The 19,536-nt window shown below is 45.6% G+C and overlaps 1 protein-coding gene across 1 annotated transcript in view; it reads right to left on the reverse strand.

The window, feature by feature from the left end:
• Positions 1-14,814: 14,814 nt before the first annotated feature.
• LOC146813095 (putative DBH-like monooxygenase protein 2) overlaps positions 14,815-19,536 on the reverse strand; it is a 786,120-nt gene continuing 781,398 nt past the window's right edge. The window contains exon 13 of the mRNA XM_085620073.1: positions 14,815-16,617. Coding sequence (XP_085476199.1) covers positions 16,399-16,617 — 219 coding nt within the window. The 3' untranslated portion in view covers positions 14,815-16,398. The remainder of the gene's footprint in view (positions 16,618-19,536) is intronic.

Here is a 19,536-nt window from a genome sequence, read left to right on the forward strand (position 1 = left end):
GTCGTCATCTCTATTGCCCAGCACATCGTCCACAGCAAGGGGTTCAAACGTGCAGTTAAGGTCCCCGGCTAACATGACAAAGGAATCAGCTTTAGCATTTCTTAGTTCCACGTCAATGCCAGTTGATGGCAAGGTGGACGAACCGCCCCGTGCACCTCTGACATCTTTTTGTAATCTGGACTCTGTAAGATGGGGGCAGTGCACATTGCCTGCTTGAGGTCATCAAATGCCTTTTGACAGCTAGCTGTCCACTGAACCTTTTTTGGCATTTTCTTGGAGGTCAGATCATTTAAGGGGGTCACTATAGATCCATAGCCCTTAACCAACCTCCTGTAATACCAGTCAGGCCCAAGAAGGCTCTCACCTGTGTCTGGGTGGTTGGAGCTACCCATTCCATTATGGTCTGGATCTTGCTCTGCAATGGTTGAACCTGGCCTCCACCTACAAGGTGGCCCAGGTACACAACCTGACTCTGCCCTATCGGGCACTTAGTGGCCTTGATAGTGAGGCCTGCTTTCTGCAGGGCCTCCAGTACATTCCTGAGGTGGACCAGGTGATCCTGCCAGGTGGAACTAAAGACAGCAATATCATCAAGATAAGCTGAGCAATAGGTATCCATACCAGTCAGAACTTTATTCACCAACCTCTGAAATGTGGCAGGTGCATTCTTCAAACCAAAGGGCATTACCAAAAAGTGATAGTGCCCACCAGGGGTCGAAAATGCTGTTTTAGCCTTGGCATCATCAGCTAACTTGATTTGCCAATAGCCAGCTGTAAGGTCAAATGTACTGAGATACTTGGCTAAGGCCAGTGTCTATTAGTTCATCTGCCCTTGGTATTGGGTAGGCATCAGTCCTGGTGACTGCATTGAGGCCTCTGTAGTCAACACAAAACTTCATCTCTTTCTTACCACCCTGGGTATGAGGTTTTGGCACAAGTACTACTGGGCTAGCCCAAGGGCTATCTGAGGGCTCAATAACACCTAGCTCCAACATTTTCTGGACTTGAGTCCTGATACAATCCCTGACATGGTCAGGTTGCCTGTAGATTTTACTCTTTACAGGCAGACTGTCTCCAGTGTCCCCCTCATGGGTGCACCAGGAAGTCTGACTTGGGGTCAGGCTAAACATATATCTAAACTGATGTAGCACTTGTCTACATTCAGTTTGCTGATGTTCAGTGAGGCTGCTTGCCAAAGCAACACCATCAACTGACCCATCATCAGGGTTCTGTGAGAGCAGGTCGGGGAGAGGGTCACTCTCCTCCTCCTGGTCCTCATCAGTTGCCATGAGCAAGCCCATGTCAGCCCTGTCCATATGGCTTAAGTCTGTTGACATGGAGCACCCTAAGGGGGCTCCTGGGAGTGCCAAGATCCACCAAGTAGGTGACCTCTCCCTTTTTCTCAACAATTGTATGGGGGCCACTCCATTTGTCGTGGAGAGCTGCTGGGGCCACAGGCTCCAACACCCATACTTACTGGCCTGGCTGGTAAACAGTCAGGACAGCCTTTTGGTCATGCCAAGCTTTTTGTAATTCTTGGCTTGCCTCAAGGTTTTTAGTGGCCTTCTTCATATACTCTGCCATCTGGGAGCGGAGACCAAGTACATAGTCCATCACATCCTGTTTGGGAGGTTTGAGAGGTAACTCCCATCCCTCCTTCACCAAACATAATGGTCCTCTAACAGGGTGCCCAAACAGAAGTTCAAAAGGGCTGTAGCCAACCCCCTTCTGTGGAACCTCCCTGTATGCAAATAGAAGGCAGGGAAGTAAAAGGTCCCATTTTCGCCTAAGCTTTTCTGGGAGGCCTTTAATCATTCCCTTTAGGGTTTTGTTGAATCTCTCAACTAACCCATTGCATTGTGGGTGAAAGGGAGTAGTGAATTTGTAATTGACACCACACTACTTCCACATTGCAGTTAGATATCCTGACACAAAGTTAGAATCTCTGTCAGAAATGACCTCCTTAGGGAAACCCACTCTGGAGAAAACTCCAATGAGGGCTGTGGTAGTCCTTAGGGGTATAGCTTCTGGATACCTGGTGGCATGATCCACTACCACCAGAATAAATCTGTGCCCAGATGCAGTTGGTGGGTCAAGGGGACCAACAATGTCAATCCCTACCCTTTTAAAGGGAACCCCCACCACAGGTAGTGTTATCAGGGGGGCCTTTGTTGTGTCACCTGACTTGCCACTGGCTTCGCAAGTGACACAGGAGCGACAAAACTCCTTGGTGTCCTCAGACATGTGTGGCCAATGAAAATGTGGTACAAGCCTGTCCCAGGTCTTGTTTTGGCCCAAGTGTCCTGCTAATGGGATGTCATGTGCTAGGGTCAAGAGGAACCCCCTAAACTTCTGAGGCATTAACAACCTCCTGGTGGCTCCAGGGATAGGATCTCTAGCACAGATTAAAGGAGCCCCTCATCCCAATAAACCTTATGGGACCCACTAGCACTCCCAGCAGCCTCAGCAGCAGCCTGCTGTCTGAGGGGTTCAAGAGTGGGGCAGAACTGTTGCTCTTTGCTCAGATCTTCCCTGGAAGGTCCCCCTGCCCCCAAGAACTCAACCTGACCAGGCTCAAGTTCCTCTGGGGCAGTTCCTTCTTCAGGATCTCCTTCTCCCTCAGGAGGGGAATCTGAGATCTGAGACAGAGGGGAAGGCCCAGCCTTAATCCTACTGCTCCTCCTCTTTTGTAGCATCTGGTCCACAGTTTCAGGATCCAGAGCTGGTTCAGCTTTATGCATTTTGGCTTGTGACCTGGTCACAGCAAATACCTCTGCAGGTATGCCCAACATCTCAGCATGAGTCCATAATTCTACTTCAGACCAGGCTGAAGTCTCCAGATCATTGCCCAACAAACATTCGACAGGGAGGTCTGCACTGACTACTACCTTTTTGAGGCCAGTTACCCCTCCCCAGGAGATATTCACAACTGCCAGACTATGGTTGGTCTTGGCATTGCTTGCATTGGTTACCTGGTACATTTCACCCAGGATGATCTGTGCAGGGTCCACTAGATACTCCGCCACCATGGTGACACTAGCATCTGTGTCCCTGATACCAAAGCCTGTTTGCCATTTATGATAGGCTGCTGTTTGTACTTGCCAAGATTACTGGAGCTCACCAGGAAGGACATATCAAGATCTCCCTCACAAACTTGCAATGCCTGTGTCGGTACTCTGACTGGGCCAGAGTCCACATCAGAACTAGGCCTGGGCTAAAATTTCGTTCCGTTCGCGGAAATTGCGATAATTTGAATTCGGAAAGCGCGAAAATGTCAAAATTTCCGCATTCCGCAGCTTGGCGATAATTTGTTTCTTGCTCGCGCTGTAAAATAATACATTCTCGCGTGTGCGCGATCGCCTTACCTGAATCCCTGCGTTCGCCGACAAGTTTTCTTGATCCGGTCGCATTCTCCATGAGATGTTGTATTGTTTTTAGCCATTTGCACTGTCTCACGACAGTTCGCGCCCGCAGTGACGTCATGCGTCGCGCGATCACGTCTTTCTTCTCGCGATCATGCACCGCGAGACAACTGAAAACAAGATGGCCATGCTCGCAAGCAACCACATGGGTAAGTTGGGGAGCCGCAACCATGCAGAAAATCTCGCGAACATGCGGGAAAAAAACTTGCGCACCTTCGCGATATTTCCGCGTGTTTGCGATAATTTTTAACATTTTCACGATAATTTGCGAAAGTTGATTTCGCAAATTCCACCCACCCCTAATCAGAACCCAGGGTCAACCCTACTACACCCTTATTCTGAGTACTACCTTCACCAATGACTGCACTAGGGGGAACAGTTGCCTTAGGGGCTGGAGTGGTGGTGGTTTGGTCTTTGGACTTGGTACAATCAGAAGTCCAGTGCCCTTTCTGTTTACAGAATTTGCACCAGGGCTTCTTTTGGCCTTTTCCCTTAGCAGATTGTGACTCCCTACCAGATGCATATTTTTGGGGCCCTTGTGAAGACTTCTGGTCTTTTGACTTATCCCCACCTTTATCTGAGCCTTTAGGATCTTGCTTCTTAGTTTCACAACCTTGGTTCTGGGTTCTCTGCCTCACCCTGGTTCTGACCCATTTGTCTGCCTTCTTTCCCAATTCTTGGGGAGAGGTCAGATCAGAGTCCACCAGGTACTGATGCAACAAATGTTTTTGGCAATTATTAAGGATCTGTTCTCTCATTATAAGATTATACAATCCCTTAAAATCAGTTACTCTACTACCAACCAGCCAACCTTCTAGAGCCTTGGTTGCACAATCAACAAAGTCAGTCCAATCATGAGTCTGTGCTTTCTGGGTGTCTCTGAACTTCAACCTGTACTGTTCAGTGGTTAAGCCAAACCCATCTATTAAAGCACTCTTCAGGGCTTCATAATCATTAGCATCCTCTTCTCTAACAGTGAGGAGTTTGTCTCTACCTTTATCTGAAAAGGAGAGCCACAAGATTGCTGCCCATTGTTTCTGGGGGACCTGTTGAACTTTACAGGCCCTCTCCATAGCAGTTATCTATTTGTGGATATCAACCCCACTCTGGTAGGGAGGAACAACCTTGGACAGCTTCCTATGGTCTGGAATGTAATCTCTGCCTCTAGGGACACTGTTGCTGCCACCAGGGGTTTCTAACCCCTCTTTCTTGGAAGCTCTCTGGAGCTCAAAGGCTTCTCTATCTAAGGCCAATTGCTTGGTTCTGAGGGCAAGCCTAGCTTCCTCATACTGGAGCATCTTGAACCTTCTGTCAGAGGAGGTCTTTCTGGGATAGTTTGAGTTCCTTTGTTGAGCAGATTCTCTTCCAGAGTGATATGAATGGTCAGAGTCCCTTGAGGGGGACCTAGGCCTTTCTTCCACTCTGTCAGTTCTCTTAGGGAGAATTCCTCTGTTCTGTTCAGACCTTTCTGGGTCTGGCCCTTCACCCACAGACTCCAGGTCATCTTGATTTTCATCATCAGACCCAGAGACTATGGTTGACCCACCCCCTGATGCAGACCCACTAGCTCCTAGAGCTAGTCTAAGGTAATCTGCTACTAACAGATCTATCAGGTGCTGTGAGGAGGGACTCCTGCCTAGCCTCAGTTGTCTTTCAAAGCATAATGCCTTCAGGTCAGTGTAGGCTATGTCTTTGTACTGAGAAGGGGTGGACCCACTGGCTCCACCTTGGTAGGACATACTAGTGTTGTGCAGTGTTGTACTACCTACACTAGTTGAGGCCTACTGAACCTAGCTTGAGCTGTAGCAAGGGTGTGCTTAGCCCTTCACAAACAGCTCTAAGTTCAGTAGAACTTATTGATACTAGCTTGACTTTATATGTACCTTGAGTACCTTTAGTGGTTTTCAGTCAGTAATTCAAATAGAGATTTTCTGGTAAAACAATGGCAAGCTGGAATCCCACACGCTGCCCACCAATGTGAGAAGTTGGCCTGGCATCTGCTGGTCACTAGTTATAGTGGCCACCTTGCACCAGTCCAATTCAACTCTTATGGTAGATAGGTTTAAGACAACCTTTTAAAGAAAGCTACCCTAGTGGTAGCTGTGGAGAGCAGCCTTCAGGCTAAGTCTCTTAGGAATGTAAAGCAGCTTGTTTTACCTTATAATCTCTTGAATTACCAAATGAAAGGACACCACACAGGTATATATATCAAATATATATGTATTTATTGCTAGACACACTCTACTAATCTCTTTATGAGATTAGAAGCCATGTACACATTCAAATGTCAACAGTTCTCAATAAATTAAGCACAAATATGGCTGGAGCCCTAGGGGCGTACCAGCCCATATACTAAAAAAATGGGTTAACAAAGTCGACTTGCAAAATGACAAAGCCTAGGGCCTTGGGAATTGCTGGGGCCTCACTACTGCAGTGTTAGCAGGTAAGTAGCAAGCCCACAGGAGACGCGTGCAGTGTCTAAACACAGCCACGGGTTTCCTATTGGTTTCAATAAAGCAAGTCGCGGTTTGTATTTTAAAGTTTTAGGGCACTTCGAGGAAGTCAACAAGCAAGCCACTAACAAGGTAAGTATTTCGAGGGCTAACACACACTTGGACACCAGAGTGCACGAGTTACCTCACCCAGGGAAGCCGGGTGCATAGGTGTCTTTTGGTGTCGGGTCGAGATGCTGTTTTCAATGGAGACCAATGAAGACTTGCTGCTTGTGACGACTGGAGAGGTGTCCGCTTGAATCCGAAGGTGGATTGAAGATGAAGAGGACCTGAAAATTGAAGGGAGAGTGTTCAAGGTCAATTGCCAGTGACCGGTGGCCAGCAAGATGGATGACCACAGATGTCGCGTTGATTCAGGTTGTCGATGGTGTTTTGACTCTTCGCTCACAAGGTCCAGGAGGGATTGACGATAACCAGCAGATGTATTGGGAGTGTCCCATGACGTCTGCAGCTGATGACAGTGTCGCCAACCGGATTGGAGCCAACAATCCTTGGCAACTGCAAGTCTCGTGTAGACTGAAGATAGTCGATGATGCAGACCAGCAAGATCTGGTGGACCCACCCAGCAAAGGTAAGTGAGGGCAGGCCTTGAGCAACCAGAAGAGCCCTTTTAGTCAATGAGAAAGTCTTCGGGGCACCCATTAGCCAACGGGCAAGTGACCGTGAAGATGCCACCTCAGGAAATGCTTCACAGGAGCCCACGGTCACTCCGGATGAGGTAGGCAGCTGTTTTTTGGTGCAAGACCTGCTGGGGGCTTGGGCCACAAATGATCCAATGCACAAGTTTGTAGAACATTGTTTAGGGTTTCCACTTGACAATAGTGCATGGTCCCCAGGTATTGTTGTTCCTCGTCACTCGTGGGGTCCACTTGCCACAGCTTCACTGGGGACTCACAGGGGCCGTCATAAAGTCAGGGAATCTACTTCTGGGGCAGCAGGGACTTCGAACTCCGGCAGGAGCAGGAAAGTTTGCAACCATTGATTCAAGTTTCTGGTGCCTGCCAAGCAGGGGAGTCACTCCTTGACTCCAAGGGAGATTCTTCTGTCTTCCAAAGGTAGTGGAACGTTGAAGGGCCAGGATTCTTCTTTGTAGAGTGTCGTCCAGGGTTATCTGAATTGCATTGGCAATGCTTGCTATCTTATAGTGAAGATATGGGAGGGACTAGCTCTATGACCACTCCTCTAGGAGGGTCAGGGTAGTGGGTGGTTACACCCACTTCCCTTTGTCCAGTTTCATGCCAGAGCAGGGGCAGTTAGCCGCTGAACCGGTTTGAGCTGGCATATGCACAGAGGAGCCTACTGCTCCCCCAGTGCAGGACTTCAAGGCACTCTAAGAGTGCACCCACCCAGCTCCAATACACTAAATCCTGTCTGGGAGGTGGTGACACCTCCCTGTGACAGGATGCCTTTTGTTGGGCTTCCACCACTGCGAGTTTCGGTCAGCAGCAGGAGGGCAGCCCAGTATCTGTGCTGGTGGCATCCATTTTGTGATGCCAGGGCTCTTTCAGATTTCTACCGTTTAGTACAGTGGGTACATGTCATCCCCTCTAGAAGGGTGGGATCATACTCCCACACCAGTTACTGTTGTGGGGGTATGATTCCAAGTTGTTTGACACCAAACACGACATGTTTTGATGCAGTCATTCCAAAGTTAGCATTTACCGCGAGGTTATAATGCGCTTAAGAGTATATGGTTTAACCGCATCCACAAACAGCAGCAGAGAATAGACTCTGCCAGCTGCAGAGGGGTCCTGCTCAGGCAGAAGCACCCCCTCACATAGTAAACCAAGCACCCTGCCCTCAGGATTGATAGGGCCTGCAATAGGGGTGGTTTATATGTGTGTGTATGGTGAGTTATAGGAACCTATACCTCAGTGAGGAGTGCTAACACTACCTCACACAGGCTGCAGTAGCAGGCCTGTGGTGTCAGATTGAGAATGCTTCCCCGGGGTGGCATAATACATGCTGCAGCCCCTGGTAGGCCTGTGAAGTACCAATGCTCTAGGTACCATATACTAGGGGCTCATAAGGTACCACAGTATCCAATCACTAGTGCATCTAGTATGCACACCAAGTTGTTTAGAGATACCAGTGAGACTGGGGCCCTAATTAGCAGGGACCCAGCCAGACTATAGCCAGAAACCAGTGTATACATCAGAAAAAAAGTGGGGGCAACATAAGTGCAGATCCTACTCTCCTACATTGACGCAAGATTATTCAGTCTTCTCTCATTCCCACAGGACCTACTCCAGAATTGAACATGCTTTCATTAGCCAGTCTCTGTTCCATACACTCTCAGGGATCCAGTTCCACCCGATTTGTCTCTCAGACCATGCCCCCTTTGAGCTGGTCCTGGATTGTCCCGCCCCTCGCTCAAAACATGCTAGGTGGTATTTCCCCAACTTTCTCGACAGGGATCGACTTCTCAGGATCAAATTGAGGAAGGCAATTACAGAGTTTTTTTACATTAACAACCCCACACTGACTTCTCATGTGAATAACTGGGACGCATTCAAGGCGGTCATAAGGGGTAAATGCATTAGGTTAGCCACCATGCTTAAAAACCAAGGCAAGGGGGAGAGATTCCTCTTAGAGGGGGAGCTACAAAAAGCCAAAAACACACACAAGGTCAGTCCATCAGTTCAATCCCTACGAAGGGTCACACAGCTTAAGGGGAAGTTGCAAGCCATTTACACTAATGGGGCTTAAAAATGTATCCTGCGCCTGCAAGCCCAAAGCTACAAAGGGGGAAACAAAGTTGGTGCCCTGATGGCGCGTCAACTTAGAGCTAAGCAAGAAAAAGAATATATTACACACATAGGGGATAATTCTGGTATCTCCCAGCACAGCAAAGAGGGCAAAGCCAGAGCCTTCAGGGAATTCTACTGCTCCTTATATACCGCTGACCTGCTGGAAGCCCGGGATCAGGAGAGGTACCTTGAGAATCTTGCTCTGCTGCAGGTATCAGAATCCACGAATGATGACCTCAGCAGGCCTATCTCATGCGAGGAGGTTCAGAGTGCAATAGGCACGCTCAAATTGGCCCAGATGGGTTGAATGCTCAATTCTATCGTACTTTTGCTCCGGAGCTGATTCCTGACCCTGTTTAATGATATAGCGACCACACAATAGGTAACTCCTTCCAAGGGGTAGGCTCTGATTACCGTCATCCCCAAACCAGGAAAAGATCCTAAAAGTTGTGCCTCCTACAGGCCTATTGCACTTCTCAACCTAGACACCAATTTATACTCTTAAATACAGGCCACTCGCCTAAAAGACGTTATACCTTCCATCATTAAGGCAGATCAAGTGGGTTTTATTAAGGGAAGGCAGACTCATGATAATTTGCTTGAAAAGGTATCCCGGCTGCCCTTCTTTCGCTAGACACGGAGAAGGCCTTCGAACGGGTCGATTGGACCTTTCTGACTCGAACATTGAGGTTCTTTGGGTTCAACGAGACCTTTATAGGTATGATGCGGGCCAACTATCAGTCTCCCAGATCCCGGGTGCTGGTGAAGGGTGTGGCTTCGGAATCCTTTGATCTCTTGCAGGGAACTAGGCAGGGATGCCTGCTGTCCCCCCTGCTTTTTGCCCTCAGCATTGAGCCTCTAGCGGAATGAATCAGGGTTGATCCAGACATAGGAGGGGTTCAACTTTAGTCAGAGGAGCAAAAGAGATCTCTCTTTGCAGATGATGTCCTGATTCCAGTCACAAAGCAGATGACTTCTCTACCGTCCATCCAAACAGAACTTAACTTTTTCGAAAAAGCCACAGGTTTTAAAGTAAACCTATCAAAGTCCTATATACTCAAATTGACATTGCCCAGGGAAACTATGAGGGTCATAGAAGAGGCGTCCCCTTTTCATTGCACACATAAAGACATTACATATCTGGGCATCAAAGTTACCCCAAAGCTGTCGAATCTTTACAGGGCCAACTACCCTCCCTTGTTTGCGACAGCTTAAAGCAGACTTGGTCAGGTGGTGAACCTCCTACACCTCCTTGATAGAATTGATGAATGCCATCAAAATGAACGTCCTTCCTAGGCTGCTCCATCTCTTTCAAGGCATACCGATACTGGTTGAAAGGGGTCTTTTTTGTTGACCTGAAAAAGATGATCACTAAGTTTGTCTGGCAGGGTCAGAGGGCTTGATTGTCCCACCGTTTGTTAACGAAAGCACGCATGTAGGGGGGTTGGCTCTACCGGACTTCTTGGGGTACTACAGGGCGGCCTAGTTCCTGGTGCTCACAGACTGGTCCCTCCGAGAGTCTGAAAAACTTTGGCTCCATATGGACTGACCAATATCGGGCAGGAAAATATGGGACCTCTTGTGGAAACAGAAACAAAATTGGCCTTTAAATGCTTATCTTAGCACCCCACAGCTACCACCCTGCAGGTATGGGATGACCTCACTCGGTCTTTGCCCCTGACTACTTTCCCCTCCCCCTACACCCCCATTTACTTCAATCCCAAGTTCCCACTGGCTCACCAGGAGGGGCCTTTCGAGGGCTGGCGGGAGGGTGGCTGCCTTATGATATCCGACCTCTACAAAAAAGTGAAGTTCATGCCCTATGAGGAATGTGCTAAAACATTCAAGCTACAACCTTCTGAAAAATACCACTACATACAACTTAAACACTGGGTGTAGCAACCTCAGGTATGATTGGCCACAACCAGAGACGTGCTCCCAATTGAGAAATTCGCACAATCAGGAGCATCCACAAAGGGGAGCATCTCCTTCCTTTACTCACTTTTACAGGCTTTGAGCCCACATTTGCCTCTGAGACACCAAACATTTTGGGATTCCATCCTTGCTACTCCCCTGGGGGAAAAACAATGGGGCTCCTTATACAAGGGCATTTCCAAATACAACCGTTCCATGTTCCTCAGAGAGTCTCATTATAAAATTATGTATGAGGAGTATTTGCATCCCCAGAAATTACACAAAATATTCCCTAATACCTCAGATAGATGTTGGAGGGGATGTGGGCTCTTGGGGGACTTCTGACATATCTGGTGGGATTACCCCACAATTCAGCCCTTCTGGATAGAAATCATATCCAATTCTTTCCGCCAAAATGTATCACACTCTCCTGGGGATTCGTGACCCCAGTCTGAAACATCAAACGCAAGGGGATTGCTCCGCTATGTGGTTGTGCTTGTGCAAGATGGCAATAGCTGCAGCATGGAAGAAGGTGGGGGCCCCCTCCCTCATGCAATGGCATGCCAGGTTATGGAGAGCCCTGGCAATGGAAAGAATGGCATATATAGTGGAGGATTCTAGAAAAGGGTTCGACTATATCTTGGCCCCCCTACTAGAATATTTGTTGGAGGGTCTGCCTTTATTTGCTTGTGGTCCCAGACTGAGAGCCCTCCACATCTTTCATATTTAATAATCCAAGGGACCGCTTCTCCTGGGTAATGAGACTGGACAGACTCGGTTCATGCTCGGCCCTCGTTGGACAACCCTCACATATGGACGGCTTCGAACTATAATTGCCGTAATATATATGTTTGTTTGTATTTGTATTTTTTAGTCTTTTTCAAAGAACTTGTTTTGGTGGGAAGCACGAGCGCCAAATAACAATATGTCCCATATTGGTTCACAGGCAAGATGTGGTACATGGCAACTTCATGGCAACTTCAGAAGCAACCAGCACGGGACACAAAGGGTTGATGTCAATTCACGTTGAGACCTAGGACACAAGATTGATGGTTTTTTTTTAGTTTCCTGTAACTCTTGAATTGTAAGCTATGCTGGTGGCCTCCACCATTGTTTGTCTTGTACTGATTTAAAACCAATAAAAATTTTTTGAAATAAATGTTTGTGTATAGGTATGTGTGTGTTCATGTGTGTGTGTGTGTTGGTTACCTGATGACAAGAGGCTCTCAGCAGACAGCTAAATCTGTCTGTAAGTGATACCAAGAAAGGACAGTGCATAAATATGTATGTTTCCAAAGGGTCTTGGCTTCTTTAGTAATAAAAACACATCTTTGCTTTTCTGTCCAAGCCAAGGACAGAAAATATTGGCAAATACTAAAGATACTCTGGAGTTTAAATGGAGGGAAAATATTGCAATAACCAATAAGAGTGCCAGGGTTTTTTCCTATTTCTTGAAGTCACACCCAACCCAATCTGCAGCTGAAATTTGGTCTCCCATGCAACCTTGAGAGTCTGGGAACTTGGTTGCTTGCCCATCCATGCCTGGACCACACCCAGCTCAATCACCCTGGGCAACTACTCTCTAACGGTACTCTGCTGTTCCCCTCTGGTCCACTCAACCCAGGTTGCCTGTCCCCCTGTTGCTGCTACACCACACATCACAGACGGAGCCTTCATTTGCACGCACTATTGTTTTGCGTTCAGCAACCCACCCGTCATGCTAGCACCACCCATACACAACCAAGCTACACACAACATCCCTTTTACTCCCACTAGCAAACATGCACCCTTAGACAAGCTATCATAAATGTTCCTCAATACCCACTCGCTCAGAAAACACACCATGGAAATCTAGGACATTGTGCACAACAGCACCCTGAAATTCCTCTTCCTTACAGAAATGTGGCTGACCGATATGTAGGCACCCAACATCGCCATGGCCATCCCGGTAGGATACAAGCTCCCACAACAGGACCGCCCACACAAACCAGGAGGAGGAATCATTGTAATTTTCAAAGAAACCGTCAGCTGATCCAGAGTCACAGAAAATCGACCCCTTCATAGAGTACCTGCACCTCAAACTGTGGATCTCAGCAACTTTCACCGGAAACGGAACCCTTGTCTACCATCCACCTGGACCACAAGCTAGCTTAATCGACAAAATTGTAGGCTGTATCACCCCCCTAACCATCAATTTTAAAGGCTCTATCCAACTAGGAAACCTCAAGTTCCACCTTAAAGACCGGAATGACCCTAACTCAATCACTCTCCTCGAAAGCCTAGGAAACCTCACACTGACAGCATGTCACTAGACCCACACATTCTGCCATACACACCTTTGACCCTGTCTTCGCCACATTGAACTGCATCAAAATCACCGCAACCATACCTCTGACCTGGACGGATCATGCCATGTCCAAACCAACATCTCTTGCTAAATGAAGCCTGCCACCACCAGCCTGGCAATACCATGCTGCAACAATACCTCTGAATCAAATTGTTCCAACACCCTGCTCATGAACCAGCCCATCCCCACATGCTACCTAAACAGCACCATCAAACAGCTCAACAAGTGTATCTCAGACTGTGCTGACTCCCTTGCACCGGCAAAGCCAAAAGAGAACATGGAAGCAGAAAAGCTGGTACACTAAGGAACTTTGATCAGCCAAACAATACTGCAAAAACCTAGAAAGAAGCTGGAGAACACATCACAAAGAAACAGAAAGAGTGTTTTCAAAGCAGTGCTAGGACGCTATAACCTGCAGATCAGAGAAACCAAGGAGAAGGCCCAACTTGAGAGCACAGGTAACAGCTCCAATAGCTGTAAAGAGAGCTTCTTGATCGTTAAAGACTTCACCAAACCATCCTCCACCACAAACAGCACCCTCTCCCTCACAAGACCTACCCATCAACCTATTGGAATTTTTCAGTAACAAAATTGAAACCATCTATAACAACTAAAACAACCAAACCCTGGAAGTCTCACCTCCAGCCTTCCCACAAAAATCCTCAGAAACACCCAAACTACATTGATAACCATCACCACGGAAGAGACATCATGGACACCATCCATTCTGGGGCCCCAATAGTCCCTTCCCTCACCACATTTATGACAGGTTTGCCTGTCTGATAAGCAAAGTATTCACCCGCACCCGGAATACCTCCATCACACATTGCAATGTTCCCAGAAACCTGGAAATACTCAGTAGTCAGTGTACTACTAAGGAAACGCTTGCCAGCCCACACCCAGCTAGCAAACTACAGCCGATCTCCATATTACTCCACCCAACCAAGGTATTGGAGAAAGCCATCAAGAAGCATCTTGTCCACTACCTCAACATGCACAAACTTCTAGATACCACTCAATCAGGCATCAGGCCCAATCACTGTACAAAAACTCCTATAATTGCAGCAACTCACAACATCAGGGTAATCCTCAGCTGAGGAGAAACTGTGACCTTCTTCCTGCTCGACCACTCAGCAGCTCTTGACATGGTCTCCCATTCCAACCTGATCAGAAGACTCTCATGAAGAGGCATCCAGTGACTTGCCTTTAACTGGATCTGATAATCCTCACAGCAATTACAAAAGCAGAAATACTTGTCCTCAACATACCTAGCTGCACCCACATCATTCCACACCTCAGGAAACTTCACGTGCTTCCCATACACAAACGCAACCAGTTCAAACTCCTCAAACAGACTTACAAAGCACAGCATAGCATAGGCCCCACCTACCTGAACAGCGGCATACATTTCCATCAACCTTTCAGGCTTTCAGGCTCAGCTAGACTCTCACTGGCACATGTACCTTCTGTACACAAAAGTAGAGCCGGAGGTTGCGCCTTCCTGTACATCTCCCCCAAAGCATGGAATAACCTCCCACAGCACATCAGAGCCTCCTCATCCCTTCTTGAGTCCTGCGAGAAGCTGGATCTTCAAATATTTTGAAGTGGGAGGCCACAGCCTACCCAAATGCAATGCTCCTGGATATCCTCTCGGGTGATTAGCATACTGTGCAAATAGGAATAACATAAAACAACATGCATAAACTTCTATCCTAATGGAGGTGACATGAGGACGGTGACTAGATAGAATACAGTTATCACAGTTGCAATATGGATAGAGTATGCAAATGTATTTGTCATTTTGTATGACAACACCTTAAATTGATGGATATACGAGAAGTACAAATAAAAACAAACTAGAGAAATTATGATTCAACTAAGTACAATTTTTACAATCCTCTTTCCAAAAATGATGTGCTATTGAGTATAGTTTATATATCCTAAAACATGTTTGTAATAATTAGCTTATCACACATAGATAAAGAAAAGAAGAGTATAGCACAATAAACCCAAGTGTCTTAGTCTTAACTGCAAAGTTTTTCACCCAAGAAGAATGATTTGTTCCCAGCTTTAAAGTCACGGATGGATAGTGTGTCTGAAAGTAGATATTGCATGACCCTAGCATGTTAGTAACATTGGATCAGGGGATCCAGTCCAGTAAGACAGTCCTTTTGTACAGAAGTGGTAACCAGGGGCCTGACCTTTGACGAAATTGGAATGTAGGTTCCAGGTAAATAAGGCATGCTCACGCCAATGCAGGGCCTCTTCACTTTTTCTGGACCTTGCTAGTGGCCATGACGTCCAAGAGTTGAAGAACAGGATTAAAGGTTATAGTTCCTTCATCCTTTGTGACTCCTCTTCTGTCAGTAGGATGAAAACAGCAGCCCCTCCTAAGACCTCTCCTTAAAAACTTTGAGGAGCACTCTGACCAACTCAGTGCACTGTGGAGACCTCTCCAAGCATCATTTTTAGAACACATTTGGGCATCTTTATTTTGCGGTCTACAAAATCAAGGATTGATTCCAATGAAAAAAACACTAACGGAAGCAACTGCAAGCTTACTAGTTGAAACTGGATCTGTAAGCTTAGTTAAAGAACCGTGGGCCAGATGTCTGAATATCAGGACACAAAATACTGGTCACGAATTCTGAACAGTATTTTTGCAACCATTAAGGATTTTAAAGAACAGTCCTATTTACTTATAGGTATGTTCTGAAAAATACTAAGTTGTAGCGGATCGCGTTTCGATCTATCTACCTCATCAATTTTAGTGATGTACGTAACAAATTGTGACTGACAACCATGTCTTTGACTGCTTTTCATTATTTTTCAATGTAGCCAATTTTCTTTTCTAAAATAAATGGGTCTAGCTTTAAATAAAGGTTTTCTTTTATTTTGAAAGTTTGTTCCTATTATGAATGTTTTACCACCTCCTGTGTGGGGGTCAGTACATTTTGAATGGATTTCAGTAGCAAAGCATTGACATATAAGATACCAATTCTGTATTTGGAAGGGATGCATTCCACACACCAATTTCATAATCCCATTTTAGTCGTTGGAAAAACTAGCATTGGTACTTAGGAAACTGCATTTTTACAGTTGCAAAGAATGAATTGGAATATTTGTGAATGTTGAAATGCTTAGTACATCTGGCCCCCTTTCTCGTCATCTCTGCCTTGTTTATCAGTGAAAATTGATGTCCATGCCTTCTACTGCTCAGTGTACAATCAACATTTGCCAGCTACTAGGGCATTAATGAGAGGAAAGCAAGATGCCACCACGTTTTGGGTGAAGAGAATGCTAACAAAGAGAGCAAAGGTCTGGAGTAGGTTTATACCCTTACTGTATTGTGTAAATATTTCATTTCATACATAGGAGTAACTGTCGGTAGTCAGATTTCGAATGCCATTTCATTATTTCCAGTGAAAAAGTGTCAACCACATGTTTAACCTCTAGGAATCTAGGATGGTAAAGATCACAGAGAATACTGACAGGAGAAATGCAGTGATATGAAGGACTCCTGTAAATGAGCTGTGTCCGGTGCCAGTCGGAAACGTGTAAGTTGGAGTAGATGGAGATGGAGCATGACTGGTAGACTCTGAGCCGTTGCAGGAAGCTGTTGATGGGTCACTGATATTGTGAACATAGCCATAATTTCCCAAGTAAAATCCCTGAAAGGAGAAACAAAGTGGAGAGGATTCATTATCACAGAGCACATACATCAGCCACTGGGCATTATCAGTGTCATAAATATTGTCTCAAGTTTTACAAATTCCTTGCAGAGCGGCACAAATAAATGTACAGTCTAGTACATAGTTGCTTGGTGATGGTGGCTATTTACAATTGTGGATCTTCTTAGGCGAACAGAGATACTTGTGGTTGTCTTTTGAGGGGGTGACTAATGCAAATGTAACAGTAAGCCATAAAACCCAAGCTGACATCATCAAACAAAGGGGCATTCTGCAGAACCGTGTGAGGAGAACTGCTTTTTTCTCTAGACTGGATGCCTCCTTTAAATGCGCCAAGGCACTGCTCATGACGTCACATATTACATCACTCATGACATGGTCAGTGGCATCACTCATGACATCACTGATGACATCATCCTTGTGATAGAGTGGCGGTCGCGCGAGTTATAGTTATCTGAACTAACTATAACGGGGGAATTTCATTGGTTTTTTACGAGTGAAATGTCCACCTAACTATAACATGTGTGAAACCTATGGTTTTTAAAGTGAATTTGCAAGGTTTTTTAAATGCTAATTCCTAACTATAACGTGTGTGAAACCTATGGTTTTTTAAGTAAATTTGTAAGTTTTTTTAAATGCTAAGTTATGTATGTATTATTATATTTTTTATATATTTATTTTACAATAAACTACCTATGTATATAGTTATAGATTGACTGTATCCTGTAATATGGAATGGCTCGTTTAACAAGTTTTTTTTTTTTTTTAAGGTTTTTCACCGTGCGCGCACGGTGCGCACATGGTGCGCGCACCCCGCGATTTTTAAAGAAAAAAATAAAATGTTTTTTTCACCCTTCGGGGTCCTTCAGGGACCCCCTGACAAAGGCTAGGGGGTCAGGAACTCTCTACCCTGCCCCCTTTTCACGTTCGCCACCTCTCTTTTTCACTGTCGCACCCAAAACAAACAAAATGGCAGCCGACGCTTCCTGATTTCGACCGATTCGAACGTTGACTGACATGTAACCACCAATCAGAATTACTCTCACGCATATAGATATATCTGTACTTTTAACTGCAATTTTCTTAGGAACTACTAAACAGATTGACTCCATATATGCAAAAGGCACATGCCTGACCTTATGACTACCTCTTTGCCAAATTTCAAGTAATTCTGTTCAGCCGTTCGGGCTGTACCTTCAACTAAAGGTCCTATGGGAAAATGCATGGGGAAAACGCGTTTTGGGACCCCCCTTTTTTCTCAGCCCCCGCTTGACGAATCACCCCGAGACTTTCACGGTAGGAGCTGAGCGGAGCGCCCCATTAGTTTTGAAAATTTTGCGAGGATTCGTCAACCGGCGCCAAAGTTATTCAAAATAGAATTTTGAGATTTCCTATGGAAACTCGGTCCTAACTATAACTATCTACTGGCGACCGCCAGTAGATAATATCTATATATTATCTACTGGCGGTCGCCAGTAGATAGTTATAGTTAGGACCGAGTTTCCATAGGAAATCTCAAAATTCTATTTTGAATAACTTTGGCGCCGGTTGACTTATCTTCGTGAAATTTTCAATACTAATGGGGCGCTCCGCTCAGCTCCTACCCAGAAAGTCTCGGGGTGATTCGTCAAGCGGGGGCTGAGAAAAAAGGGGGGTCCCAAAACACGTTTTCCCCATGCATTTTCCCATAGGACCTTTAGTCGAAGGTACAGCCCGAACGGCTGAACAGAATTACTTGAAATTTGGCAAAGAGGTAGTCCCCAGGTCAGGCATGTGCCTTTTGCTTAAATGGTGTAAATCCGTTCAGTAGTTCCTGAGAAAATCAAAAGTAAAATCACATATATATCTGGGCGGAGCCTAACCACACATCTCATCGTGAGATCTGATTGGCTGTCAGCACTTCATCCAAGAAGTGTTGGCAGCCATCTTGGGACCAATATTCATGATAGCACCTCATTAAAAAGCATTGCAGTTAATAGAAGGTTTTAAGACTTTAGTTAAATTATAAATCATTTGTTGATGGTACCATACTCATTTTAGGAATTGTGGTGTGTTCTAAGGTGATTTTACCATGTGAAAAAGCCTTCTGCTGTGATATCATGAATCATGTTTGAGAGAAAACATTTTCCTCATGCTTTTCCCACAGAGGTTTGGAAGGTGATCTATAAGCTAACTGAGAGCATATTTTCTGTAAATTCACATTATCTTTCTTAGTCATGTGAGAATGAAGTCTGACATTCTCAGTAAAACATGTACATCCAACAAGTGCAGAGACTGTCAGTTGATTCCTTTGTGTTCTACTGCAGCTTCCCAGAGTGTTCTAAAGAACAACTAGAGCGCTAACAGTCCTACTTATGACAAACGTATGGCACACCTGAAGCCATCTTGGTTGGAATAAAGTGGTAATTCTTAAAACATTTAATTTAAAAAGGAACAAAATGAGGGGGTTCATTTTGCCATAGAAAGTATGATTAGTGCTGCAGAAAGAAAAATTAGTGCACATTTTGAGTGACTTCTCAAATCCTCTTCTATTTCATTAAAAAATTCTGACATGCAGACTGAAACATGCACTTTCAATACCAGCAGCAGACTTCCCTGGTGAGCAGTAGCTTTACTACAGTGATCTAATAAGCAACTAGAGTGCTAACATTCTGAATTTATGGCACATTTGTGACACATCTGAATGCCTTCTTGATGGAATCAAAGTAAAAAACTGAAAGTATTTCCTACTAAGGAGAATGTAGTAAATGAGGAAATTAGGAAACATCATAACAGATAAGTCTCCCAAAATGGCCACCAGAGACAAAAGAGCCCAAATGTAGCCCAAATATCACCCAGATGTAGCCCAAGTATAGCCCAATGACAGAATGTCCCAGAGTGTTCTAACGAACAACTAGAGCG

Source organism: Triturus cristatus, chromosome 7 (genome assembly GCF_964204655.1).
Source record: "Triturus cristatus chromosome 7, aTriCri1.1, whole genome shotgun sequence".
Classification (NCBI taxonomy): domain Eukaryota; kingdom Metazoa; phylum Chordata; class Amphibia; order Caudata; family Salamandridae; genus Triturus; species Triturus cristatus.